The 12,370-nt window shown below is 53.0% G+C and overlaps 1 protein-coding gene across 3 annotated transcripts in view; it reads right to left on the bottom strand.

The window, feature by feature from the left end:
- The window catches only part of CCDC85C (coiled-coil domain containing 85C), a 114,081-nt gene extending 104,431 nt beyond the window's left edge, over window positions 1-9,650 (bottom strand). For 2 of the 3 annotated variants that reach the window (XM_075029871.1, XM_075029873.1), the window contains exon 1: window positions 8,446-9,650. In XM_075029871.1, the coding sequence (XP_074885972.1) occupies window positions 8,446-9,157 (712 nt within the window). In that variant the 5' untranslated portion in view covers window positions 9,158-9,650. The remainder of the gene's footprint in view (window positions 1-8,445) is intronic. The other variant, XM_075029872.1, reaches the window with a different exon arrangement.
- Window positions 9,651-12,370: the final 2,720 nt, after the last annotated feature.

The following is a 12,370-nucleotide window of genomic DNA, read 5'->3' as shown; positions in this document are numbered from 1 at the left end:
AGGACAAACATTTTTTAAATCTAGTCAACCCCATTGGATCAGAGACTGACAGCAAGCCTCCTGCTGCTTTGGTTTCCATAGAAATATTAAGCTTTGGGGACTGGAAATGCTGTAAGGCTTACTTTTTCTTCTTTTCTGAAATAATGGTTTGGTTTTACTGCTCTACTTTGAGTGGTCCTTTTGCCCGCTCCTTTCCTCTCCACGGGTCTTCTGCAGTGAGCGGACAGAGCAGCACCCTCTCCGCACCAGAGCAGGGCTCTCGGCACCACGTGCCCTCGTTTCGTTGTCCCAGGAAGGCGCGGGCAGGTCAGACACAGCCGCCAAACCCCAGGCAGGGGCAGCCCTGAAGCATCCTACTGCCCGGGAGACAGTTTGAACAGCAGCAAAGTATCTCTTCTTGCGTCCCAGCCTGAGCCCTGCTCCATCCATTTGCTTTACACGCTCCATCCTCCATCTCCCACAAACATTTAAATGCTGCTGGCTCCCTGGCCTGCAAATGAAACCCCAGGAGCAGAGGAGTTTGGGGATGAAACGGGGGAAAGGCAGCAGTATGCAGTGCTGAGCGTCACTGCACGGAGCTGCCAGACGGGGCAACGTCTGAAGGGCTTTTCAGAACGCTCCAGCTTTGATTGAACTAATTCTGCCAGCAAGCCGGGGTTGACACAACCACACGAGACAGCTAGCGTGTCACCCTGCGACTGCGGTTTACAGCTGGCCAAAGCCCTGATGCCATAAGCCCGGCACTCGCCGCCAGTGCTCCCTCCGCTACAGACACCACAGCCCTCTCCCACCACATCCACCCCAAGCAAACAGGAGACATCCTGCCCTACGAGCCTGCAGGAGAAGCCCATGCGGATGACGAGATAATTCACATCGGATTCGCTTCAATCTCACCACAAGATCCCTGAAGTGGAGGGTCTACAGCCACTTGCTAAGCCATGCGACACGGCCCCAATACTGACAGCACTTAGCACAGTGCTTTGGAGTCCCCCGGTCTCTAATCTAACCGATAAATAACCTGCAATCTATTTCACAAGGACTATCTTTCAGAAAGAACCTTTGCAGGAGAGTCCCTGAGCAAGGTGAGCATTTGGCACCACCACTGCTTGGAGACGTAAGAAGTCAGTACAAGCAGTGAGCTTCCTGAGAGGGCCAAATACCAAGGCAAGAAGCAATTTAAGGGAAGGAAGAGTATACATATGCCTGCCTGCATGGGGACCAAAGCAACCTGGCATAAACGGTCTCGGCCCAGACATGAGTCACGAGAAAAGTGTTCAAAATAACCTGTACAGCAGCGTTCAACTGCCATGGTGATAAATGTTTCCCAATGCCTAAGAACAGCTGAGTCCTGAACTCCACACACTTCATTCACTAACAAAAGCAGTCATTTTGAAAAAAAAAAATCACAAATGAGTTGTGGCCATTTTAAGCCCTCCTCAGATCAAGGGCTGATTTACACACTCTCATTTCAATGGGGAGTATGGTGCTCACATTGCTGTTAATTCAGAAGATGGAGCTGGCTTGCTTTTTGCTTCACAATTCAGCAGGCAAGGGGAAGACAGATTCTCTGAGACAGTGTTACTTTTTCTGCCAGGAGTTATCTATTTGCAGAAGTGGGTCAACTTTCTCTTGGTGGACATGTTAGTGTGCGAGTGCCTAGCAGCGCTGCCTGCGAATTTCTGCCCGCTCCGCGTGTGGAGGAACCTCTGCACATAACTATTTATGGCAGCCAAGTGTTTCATGAATTGCAGCAAGTTAACCACAAGGGGATGATGACATTTGGCGACAGGGCAGGATGAATTCTGGCTGGCAGACAAAAAGTCAGGTTAAAAATACAGAATGCAAAAGCAAACCCAGCCAGTCGCTGCTAATTCGCAGGAAAACTGGAAGTGCAGCCCCCAAACCTTCCCTGTTCCAGGCAAGCAACGTCGTGTGTTTTGCAGTGGGATGCATTAAGGCCTGAATAAGAGCATGAAAAGAACTTCAGCCTTCCTGGGGTCAAGCGTTTTAAGTGTATTTTAAATGGGCTTACAAATTTTTCCATTTGCCTCGCTCCACACCTTCTAATGTGGTATACCAGACATTTTTGCCAGTTTAAGCACCTCACCTCCATCTCGCCTCCCAGTGAGATCAGCCATTGCTCATCCCAGAGTCTCCAAAGGACAGCCCCAGTACAGATGGATGCCACAAGGGCAGCCCGAGGGGATAACATCAGCAGACCCTGCCATGGATATGTCTGTGTGACATGCAAGCAAGGCCACAGCCATGCTGGGGCAGATAAAAAGCCCAGTGCCTCCCAGGTTGGGCCTCCAGTATCACCCAGGTTGCATGGATGTGCTCAGCCTTGTCCCCACAAAAGCATTAACCCTCGAGCTTTCAGATGAACACCAACACTAACAGAAGTGTTACATGTCCCTCATCTCCGCACACACCCACCGAGTGTAACACCTGCCAAGGCTGCATTTTAGGTTCCCATGCCTGCCACTTAATTAGATCACCACTTAATTTGATCCTCAGCTTTATTTGATGAAATGCCTCCAGAGGACCAAATCATTTACATGTAACCAACACAGTTTATTCCCCTTATTTTGATTGCTTTTGACAAGTGTAAGTGGATAATTCCATCAAAGGCCCATAGAAAATTGTCTTTTAATCAATACAAGTTTTTTCCTTCAACGGGACAGCTGAGAACAAGATATCTCTCTAGAAAATTGAAAGAGGAAAACAAAATTAGAAGACACTGCTATGGAGAATATATTTCTAGATATGGCCCAATTTTAGCACCTAGTTTAAGCATCTTGAGCCTTGTTTTCAGGGACACCAGCTACCCTGAAGTTTGGGAGCGTAGCAGCTGGCACACAAGGCAGGAGCGCACAATGACAAAGATGCCTCAAGTCCACTGAAGCCCCTTGGACAACTGGCCAACAACTAACTACTAGCTACAAGAAACTCAAGCCATATCCTTAGTGTCTGAGACCTCAGCATTGATAAGCCTATTAGCAGAACTCATTGAACTTACAGAAGAGATGGAAACAGGTTTTTCTACAGGGGTCTTACATATAGTATACCAGCCTAGGGCAGGTTTCCTGGCTTAATCACAAGGAACCTGTACGTAGCAGCCTACAGCACCAAAAATACTGACAGGTTAAATATGGCAGTATCAGAAAAAGAAAAGTTAAAGCAGTGTTCAGAGAATGAAAAGTGCCCTTGATATAAGAAAGATATTAATTGGTCAAGTAGCCAAACCTCTGCTTAAGCACGGCGGGGACCACTGAGCTCTGACAGGTCTCCATCGCAGAGAAGAGGGCTTTCTCTGAGCCAGGCTGCTGTGCCCAGGCAGCCTGGGAACTGCAAGGGGTGACATCTGACTGCTACCGAGAAAGGCGATCTCCTCTCTTTCACCAGGGCTAGCACAGCTGCACTGGAAGAGTGGACAGTGGTCACCATAACACCTCAAATAGGACCGATCTCACCTGACTTTAGATGGCTGCATATAAACTAGCCATCCAGGCTGCCTTCCCATCAGCAGAAAGAGCACAATTAGCGTACAACTCTTCTCCCTCCAAAGCAGACATAGCTGACATAAATCATGACACCAAAGTGCCTTCCTCCACATGGCCGATAAAGGAAGCCCAAGGGGATGCAGTCGTTAAAGTCTATATTGGAGATATCTCAGATTAAATGGGATGAACCTCACCCTTTGCTTCTGCCCCTGCATCTTCTCATCTCAAAGGCCTCATTAATACGTCACAGTAAATAATACCTATATTGATTACAAATAAGCTAATAAAAACAAAGGACTTTGGCCTAAAGGGTGTGTGAAGAAGATGAGAAATAAGTACAGGGTAGCTGCATGTCCGATCAATACCAACCCACAGGGAACAGCCATTTCTCTTTGCCACCATTTTAACTGTAATATATCGTACCCTCTAGGTAAATATGTGGACATTTACAAGTGGGAATCAATAGAAGCAGAGATCTTCCCACCCCCTCACCCAGAGAGACCATTCTTCTTCCACTGGAGCAGACAACAGCAAGAGGCCACGGATTAATGTCTCTGCTACTACAGGCTATCTGCCATATCCATGGCTTTCTCCTGGGCCTCTCTGACCACTTTTTAAGTGTTGACTTAAGTGTTTTAAAAATTAAAAAAACAACAACAACAAAACAACTGTTCACATTGATAAAGAAATGCATTAACATCTTACCCAATTGGAATAAAGCAAATGCCCATTTTGGGAACCCAGAGCAAACAGCTTCAGTGGAAGTGAAGAAGTTCTAACAACGTTCAGTTGATGGGGGTGGTGGAAATTAAAGCCTGAAAGCTTTGCCTGCATGCACAGGATTTTGTCCCAGGCACATCACCAGCTAGTGAGTCTGTATGCCTCCAGGCTTGCAGATGGATAAACAGTTGTCCCAGTCAGATCCAGATAAGGCTAAAACCAGTGGAAGCTGTTGCCCCGGCCTCAGGGAGCTTCAAGTCACTCCTCCCAATGTTCCCACATAACTCGCAGTCCAGGGACATATCCTATGGTACCTGAAGGCTTTTTCCTTCCCCCAGGTCCTGTTAATACCACCCAGTGTGGCTGTCTTTTTTTTTTAATTCAGTTTTTTGGGGAAATTTTATTCTGGCAGGAACCAGGCAGTAGCAATAGCCATCACCCCAACGGGGCTGCCTAAAGCTGGACAGGCAGAAAGACCACCTACGCACACAGAGAATCCTGCCGTGCATACAAAAGGAAGCCAAAGCACTCAAAAGCACAACAAGCGACTGTGCCAGGATTTCAGCCCTGGATCTGTGGGTAGATTTATGGGAACTGTGGCATGTCACTCAACATGGATGCAACTGGCCAGTTCCCATCACATAGCTTGGAGATGCCCCTGTCCTGCAGCCCAGGTCCCAGCTCACACATGGAGACTGGAAACACCATTTACTTTCAGACTGAGCAGACTTCCTCTTGGCTCTCAGCAGAATATCCAGAGCTGTGTAAGATTACACGTGTGATCTAATATTAGCCATTTTCACATTATCAGCTGTATTTCTTACCTTATCTTCCACAAGCAGATAATTAATCATCAGGTTCCAGGTTATCAACTTCCAAAAAGCCAGTTTATAAAAGTAAACAGACTTCAGAGAAGTGAAGCGAAGGTGGATCACAGGTTGGTTTGGTTTTTTGTTTTTTAAACTCATACCATTTATACTGAATTCATGTTACAAAACTAGAGTTCATGACCTCACATTGGGGTGGGTCACTGGGGCCAATAAATCAAGCCCTGGTTTACCAACTCACTTCCAAAGGATTGCTTAAGAGAAAATGAGAAATACTTAATCCACCTTTGCTTGCTAAGATTTCATTAAAAAGCTACCTCCCTAGGAGCGTCTAACAGTCACCATACTCTTGACTCCTTTAGAAAAGCACTAAACAAGTGAAGCAGTCCTGCTTAATACCTAGAAAAGCAGAGCACCACAAAAAGCCCTGCTGATACCACTAGCAGGGGCAGCACATTTCAGGACTTTTCTGCTTTTCCATATGCAAAAGTGCTCTAGCAAACAGCTCACCGTGCCTTGCCTCCACCAGTTGTCCAAGGCTTCCACTGTGTTCTTACCATAGATGCTAAATTCTGCCCTGCATGCATTTGAGATCCCGCTCCACCCTCTGTAAGAAAGTATATGAGGGCTGTTTATTGCCGTATTAGTTGAGCTGGCCGGCAGTTTCTGCTTTATCCACCAGTTAGTTATCCACTGTTTTAAAGACATAGACAACAGCAAACCAGACTGAAGTTTGCAACATAAAAATGAAAGGCCACACTTTCTCCTCTTCCTCCCTTCCGTTTTATGCCGGGGGGGGGGGGAGAAATCATCAGGAAAAGAGTATAAAAAGGCTGAGATCTAAGCTGCGTGCAGGGAAGGCAGAGATGGCACCAGGAGACATGGAAGGATGGCCACTGCTAGGGCGACAGCTCCACTGCCACTTGACTCTGCGTTCTCCTGGGTTTGTTTTTCACATTCACCTGCCCTGCTCTTCCACATTGTCACAGGCTTAACAGAATTGCTGCTTGGTCCCAGGCAAGCCTCCTCCCAGACTTGTTGCTGTCAGTCAGAAAAGGGGCCTGATAAGCTTTGTATTTGCATATGTATTGAGAGGCATTTCCAAAGGCACAGGCAGGGAAATGGCCTTGCTGAATACCGATGCTATCAGAGAATGACAACTATTCAAGTCATTTTACAGCTTCACTACCTAAGTGGAGAGATCAGGCTTGTTTGCACCTTTACAAGGATTATTAGCTTTAAAAGTGCTCCTCATATCTGTCCCACCCTCAGAATTGAAGCCGCGCAGGTTCCCAGCAAAGAGCTAGTTTCAGTGCTTCCCACAGAGACCATCCTCCACAGGCACCCCAAAACCAGCAGTCACTAAAACCTAAGGTCACATCTGAACTGCTTGAGCCCATACTCCTCCTTTCTACACGGGAGCAGGGGAAAGGGTGCAGAAGCACGCATGTAAACACAGACATGTGCAGATGCTTTATCACCCCTCCCTACACTTACCCTACACAGGGCAGGGCATGAGACTCGGCTCTCAGTCCCCTCGGAATGATGGTGCTGTGCACGGTCCCACACACAGTGTTTGAGGACGGCGGTGAGGACTGAGCTCTGCAAGCAGACTTTCCTCTTCATGCAGACAGGGGTGACTTGAATCCCATGCGAAGAATCCCACGGTGCCTCACACGGGATTTAAGGGACAGTTCTGAGGCCGTGATGGGGTCCCATTTGCACAAGAGCCCTGGCTTAACAGGAATGAATTCAACTGGCTTTGTCCTAGTCAGCTATAGAGACCTAAAAGGCACTGGTCTAAGGTTCACAAACCAGAACTGCAAACCCCTTCTGTCCCAAAACAGCAACGGCACATTCAATATCTGCCAAGTGCTCTCCGGGCCTCTGTGCAGAGCAATCAATGCTTTATGAAAACAAAGTCGAGTCACATCAGGAGCAGAAGCTATGTGCAGATTTACAAACCAGATACTTCTGATTTACGCAGCACTAGGGGAGAGAGACAGAGAGAAAAAACAACAAACATTTAAAGATGCTTGCTGTACCCTGCAACATCTGGTGACTGGATCACCCTTGAAATCAGCAATCCCCGTGTACTGGGTGAGGTGGCCCAAACACCTCCAGCTGTGAGTGGAGACACACAGTTGCAACAACAGGACCGCGCATGGCAAATTCATGAACTTGAGAACTGGGCTGATCCGTGCTGCGTGCCCTCAGATCTCTTGGGGCATAAGGACTTGCCACAAACCACCGGAAAAAGGACCAGCACTCCCTGGTCCCACCAGGGCCACCAAAGCTCTGGGAGCTGAAGGCACGGTTGTCTGGTAAACACATCCACTGCTGACAGCAGTCAGAGCCAACCTCTGGGGCTTCAGCCCCATCTCTGTGCTTGCAGGAGGGGAAGGGGTACCCCCACCGGAAAATAGCCCTCTCTGGTTGGAAAACAGGATTAAGAACGTTAAAAGGACTCTTACATACAACAACTAATTAGATCGGTGCCTGGTTTGATTCCTGTTGAACCCTCTTGGCCAAACCACTCCTTCTAGAAGTCAAGTATTTGGTCTTTTTGGTCTCAAAAGAGAAAAAAAATCTCCATCTTAAAGATATTCCAATATTACTATTTTAATGCCTGATCACTATTAGACAACAGGAGAAACTTTGCTTGAATACAAACTGTCAGAGGAGGCTTGGCACGATTTCACAGTGGAGCTTGTTTCTAACTTTAATGACTAGGCTAAACAAAATTGTGAGTACAGCGTCTCTTTGAGAGCAATCTCTTCTCTACAAACAAACCTTCAGTTTCTGAAGTGGAGCGGGGGAATGATAGGGAAGACGAGTTGCACCTCTCCTAGACTGCTGAGCGTGCCAGAGCCAGCCTGCCCGGAGAGCCCATGGAGCTAACAGGTGATGCTCTGTGGGGCAGACCTGCACTCTCATCGGATGCTTCCACAGTCTCATCTCAAAGATTGGCTCTTTACCAATCTTAGCAAACAAGCAAGCCAAAGGTAAATCAAAGTATTAGAAGGGGGAGAGAGAGGGAGGAGGAAGAGATGGGAAAACCAGTGTTCATTTAACCCTCAAGACTCCGGCTGGTTTTTGTCAAAAAAAAACCAAAACCAGACAAAACAAACCAAGCCAACCAACCAAAACCCCAACCCTCCAGATAAAAAAGGCTCCAGCCCTCGGCCCCAGACGTCGCTACCACAGTCGAGGAGCACCACCGCCCCCGCCCCCGGGTGCCCTCCCCGGTCCCCGGGGCTGCTCTCCCGAAGGGGCCACCGAGGACGGGTGGCGAGGTCTCCCCTCCCCTGGCACCCCTCACCCCGCAGCCAAGGGGCACCGGACGGGCCAAGGGGAGGCGGCACGGGGCAAGGCTTGGAGGGGGAGAGGCTCACCGTTGAGGCCGTTGGGGATGCTCCGGTGGTGCAGGGGCGCGGACAGGTCATCCATAGACCTCCGCATGGCCCCGGCCTTGCTGTCGCCGGCCTTGGGGTGGTGGAGGTGGTGGTGATGGTGGTCGGGGCTGCCCGCGCTGCCCGTGCTGGAGGTGCTGCTCCCGTCCCCCACGTCCCTGGTGGCCGAGCCGCCGTTGAGGTTGGTCAGGCTGGCCTGGCTGTCGATGGAGCTCCGCGAGCCGGCCCCGCTCCGCTCCTCGTCCAGCATGAGCACCATCTCCTTCAGCTCCACGTTCTCCCGCAGGAGGGTCTCCTGCCTGGCCTCCAGGTCCTTCAGCTTCTGCTGGTACATGCCCACCTCCTTCCACATCACGCTGGCCGTGTGCCTCCCGAAGCGCTGCCATTCCCTCGACAGCTTCTTGCCTTTCTGCCGGTCGTCGTCCAAGAAGCAGCAGAGCTCCCTCAGCTCCTGGTTGTCGTCCTGCAACTTCTGGTTCACCTCCTTCAGCCCGCGGATCTCGTGCAGGTGGAGCTGCAGCCGCCGGTTCACGTCCTTCATTAAGTTGCCGTGTTCCACCATTAAGTTCATCTTTTCATTCTCCACTTTCCTCAGTCTTTTCACCAGCTCTTCCTTGCTCCACCTCAGCATCTCCTCTTCCGAAATTTTGCTCAGGTCTTCTTTAGACCCTTCCAGGGAATTTTTTGCCATCATCTGTGCCTAGGCAGCGTTTGCTCTCACACGGTAACAAATGGTTCGGGTTACTCGGGTTATTTTGTTCGCCTGATTTCCTGGGACTAAAATTCACTGCAGCATCTCGGCGAAGAAATATTATAGTTCTCCGCAGAGCGTTGGACGACGACGAAGAGCAACGCTGGACTGGAAGATCTGCTCCCCCACAGACCCCATAATAATAATAATAAAAAAAAAAAACAACCCGGGGGGGGGGGGGAAGGGGGTGGGGGGGAAGGCGCCCCCCCAAGGGGGCTGGGGCCGGCGGGGAGCCGGGAGCCAAGCGCTGCCCCCCCCCCAGGCGAAGCCTCCGCAGGGGATCGGCCAACTTACCCCGGGCAAAAGAACTACGCGGCGGCCGGCCACCCCCCGCCCCGTTGCCGGGCGCTCCGTCCACTTGTCCTCCCGCCGCCCGCCGCTCCCCGCCGCGGGAGACCGGGCACGGCGCACCCGCCGCCGCGGCCGCTGCCGCTGCCCCGCTCCGCCGCAGCTCGCCCGCAGCTCCGCGGCGACGTTGGGGCCGAGCCCGGCGCGGCGGCGGCCGATGCCGGTGCGGCGCTGCCGAGGAGCGGTGGGGGAGCCGGCGCCTTCCCGGAATGGCTCAGCCCTCGGGAGGGACTGAGGGAGGGACGGAGGAGGCGGGCGGCAGCGCCGGGGCTGGTCCCACCTCCTGCCGAGCAGGGAGGCGCGGCCCTGCCCCAGCCGAGCGGCGCGGCGGAGAAGGAGAGCCGGCTGCTGGCGGCGGAGCGGAGGGGCGCCGCGCCGAGCCCAGCCCAGCCCAGCGCCGCCCTCCCCCGTTGGCTGCCGGGCGAGGCGCTGGCCGGGCCCCGGTGCGCCGCGCCGCGCCCCGCCGCCGGCTCGGGTTACCGGAGCCGCGGCCGCCGCAGCCAATGCGGGGCCGCCTGGCGCCTTCAAACGGCAGGTACAAAGGGACGGGGCCGCTCCCCCCCTCCCTCCCTCCCTCCCTCCGCCCGCCGCAGCCGGGGCCGCCTCACCGCTGCCCCCCCGGGTCCTCCACCCCCCCCCCCTTTTTGCCTTTTTTCTTTTTGTTGGTTTTTCCTTTTTTTAAAGAAAAACTACCGGAGGGAGCACCAGCCCGGGGAAGGGTGGGGTCGGACAGGCAGGAAAGCGCGCCCGCCGGGCAGGCGGCCGGGGGAAGCGGCGCCGGAGCGGCCCCGGCCCCGCTCTCGCCAGGCGCCGGGGAGGGGGACCCGGAGCCGCGGGCGGCCGGCTGGGGCCGGGAGCGGAGCGGGATTTCCCCGGGCATCTCCGCTGCTGCCCCCCCTCCCGCCGCGGGCTTTGTCACCGGGGCCCGGGGCCGCTCCGCTCTGCCCGGCTGCCCGCCCTCCCCCTGGGGCCGCCGCCTTTGTCCGCGGGTCTCTCCTGCCTCGGCCAGAGCCTGCAGGGTGAGGGAGCCGGCTTCAGCATCCCCGCCGCCTCTCTGCTCCCGGGCCAGCATGTTCCTTCACACCTCAGAGGTGCGGGAGGAAACTGCCCTCAAGATGCAGATACCGCTTATTCCTCGGTAAAATCTGCCCAGGTCCCGGTGGTCCTTCCCATCGGGAGCAGGCGTGCCAGCATCACTTCTGCACTCGTCGGACAGAACCCGGTCAAGGGTACAGAAAGTTCATAGAGTGGATTTCCTAGGCAACATGTAGGCAGATCTCCTATATCCTTGCATCATATCCCCTGACTTTTCGGCTAACACACTTTTCCTTGGGCTATGCTATCTCTCTGTAGGCTGCTTTTGGCCAGTATCGCATTGTGAAAATGAAAGATGCACCAGGACAGAGCAGTGCTGCCAGCTATTTCCCGCATAAGTATCCTTGAAAAGCCCCAGGGAATTGCCAGCTTTGTGTTCTTGAGGAACCTCAGTAAATGATTTGACTCCAGGGTTAACCCAGAGCAACCTCAGGTTTCTGACCGCACTGGAAAGATACCTTCTAGCTATAACGAAACATCAAATCTGGTGCCAGAGCGAGGGATGCAGAGCAGATGGCCTATGCATGGAGGGAACATCAGAATGGAGAGGGATGGAGGATTGCAACTTCTGCCTTTTGGTGTTATCTTCCTAAGTCTCGGTCAGTAAAGCTGCAGTTTCCTGGATGTTTTTCTGCACAAGTCTGTGCTCCTGGGTTTCTGAGCCCCAATACACCTTTGGCAAATTAAGACAACTGCTTGTTCCCTGCTGAGGCAGAACACCAGGACTTCCCTGCTCCTGGGGGAGTTCATCCCCTCCATGGGTGCTGTTGGCCCTTCTCTTCTCCCAAAGTAGCTTTTATCCCTTTATTATCAAAAGGGTAAGAGGAGCTTAGGACAGAGCACGGACACTAGTTCACTTCATGTGGGATTTGCAGGTGATGGATCCCTGGTAACACGCCCTACAGACATGAAGATGTGAAGAGGACAATTCTTCCCTAGCACATACCCACCCCAGGGTGGTTCCCTAAAGAGGGGGGAATCACGTAGCACAAGCCAGCAGTGAGGCCTGTTTGTTTTCCTTCAGGGGGGATCTCTCCGAGGAGGTAAAGAAGGGGCTACCTGGGACCAGCTGTGCTCTGACCTGGGTGCCCACCTTGGTGGCAGCTCCCCAGAAGGTGCAGTCCCGGCCATGGCCGGTCAGCCCCTCCTGAGGTTGCCAGCTCAGCAGCAGAGTCAGCCCTTCGGACGGGGAAACCGGCAGGTGTCTGTGCCGAGAGGTCACTGCCCCTGGGGTCTGCGACCCCTCTGACAGGCCACGGCCAGCGTGGGGTGTGATCAGGCTGTGCCCCGTCTCCTGCTTCTCGCCACCCTGAGCCAGGCCACCAGAAGGTAGCACCCTCTGTAACGGGGCACGCTGCCGCTGCTCGTGGCTGCAACGTGTCTTGAAGGCACCCAGGCGTTTTCTGAGCCAAGCCTTTTATTTACAAGGCTTTAATCACATCCTTCCCCGCAGGAAGCGGAAAGTGCTTCTCCCAGACCCTCCCAAGCGCTGATCTGACTAGCAGATCCCCGGCCGGTGGCTGGGGGAAGGAGGAGCAGAGCAGGGGGACCCTGCAGAGCGATCGTTCATCGCTGGCAGAAGTCAACAGGGGAGGAGAAGCCTCCGGCGGCTGCACCACAGACACAGGTGCAGCCACGCCGTGGCAGTGCCTGGCCCAGGCAGTGTATTGCTGGGCCTGCCTGATGTTTACTTCATCCTTTTCCCAAGAAAAG

This window comes from Buteo buteo, chromosome 6 (genome assembly GCF_964188355.1).
Source record: "Buteo buteo chromosome 6, bButBut1.hap1.1, whole genome shotgun sequence".
Classification (NCBI taxonomy): Eukaryota; Metazoa; Chordata; class Aves; order Accipitriformes; family Accipitridae; genus Buteo; species Buteo buteo.
The sequence above is the reverse complement of the archived record's forward strand: the minus strand, read 5'-3'. Positions and strand labels throughout refer to the sequence as shown.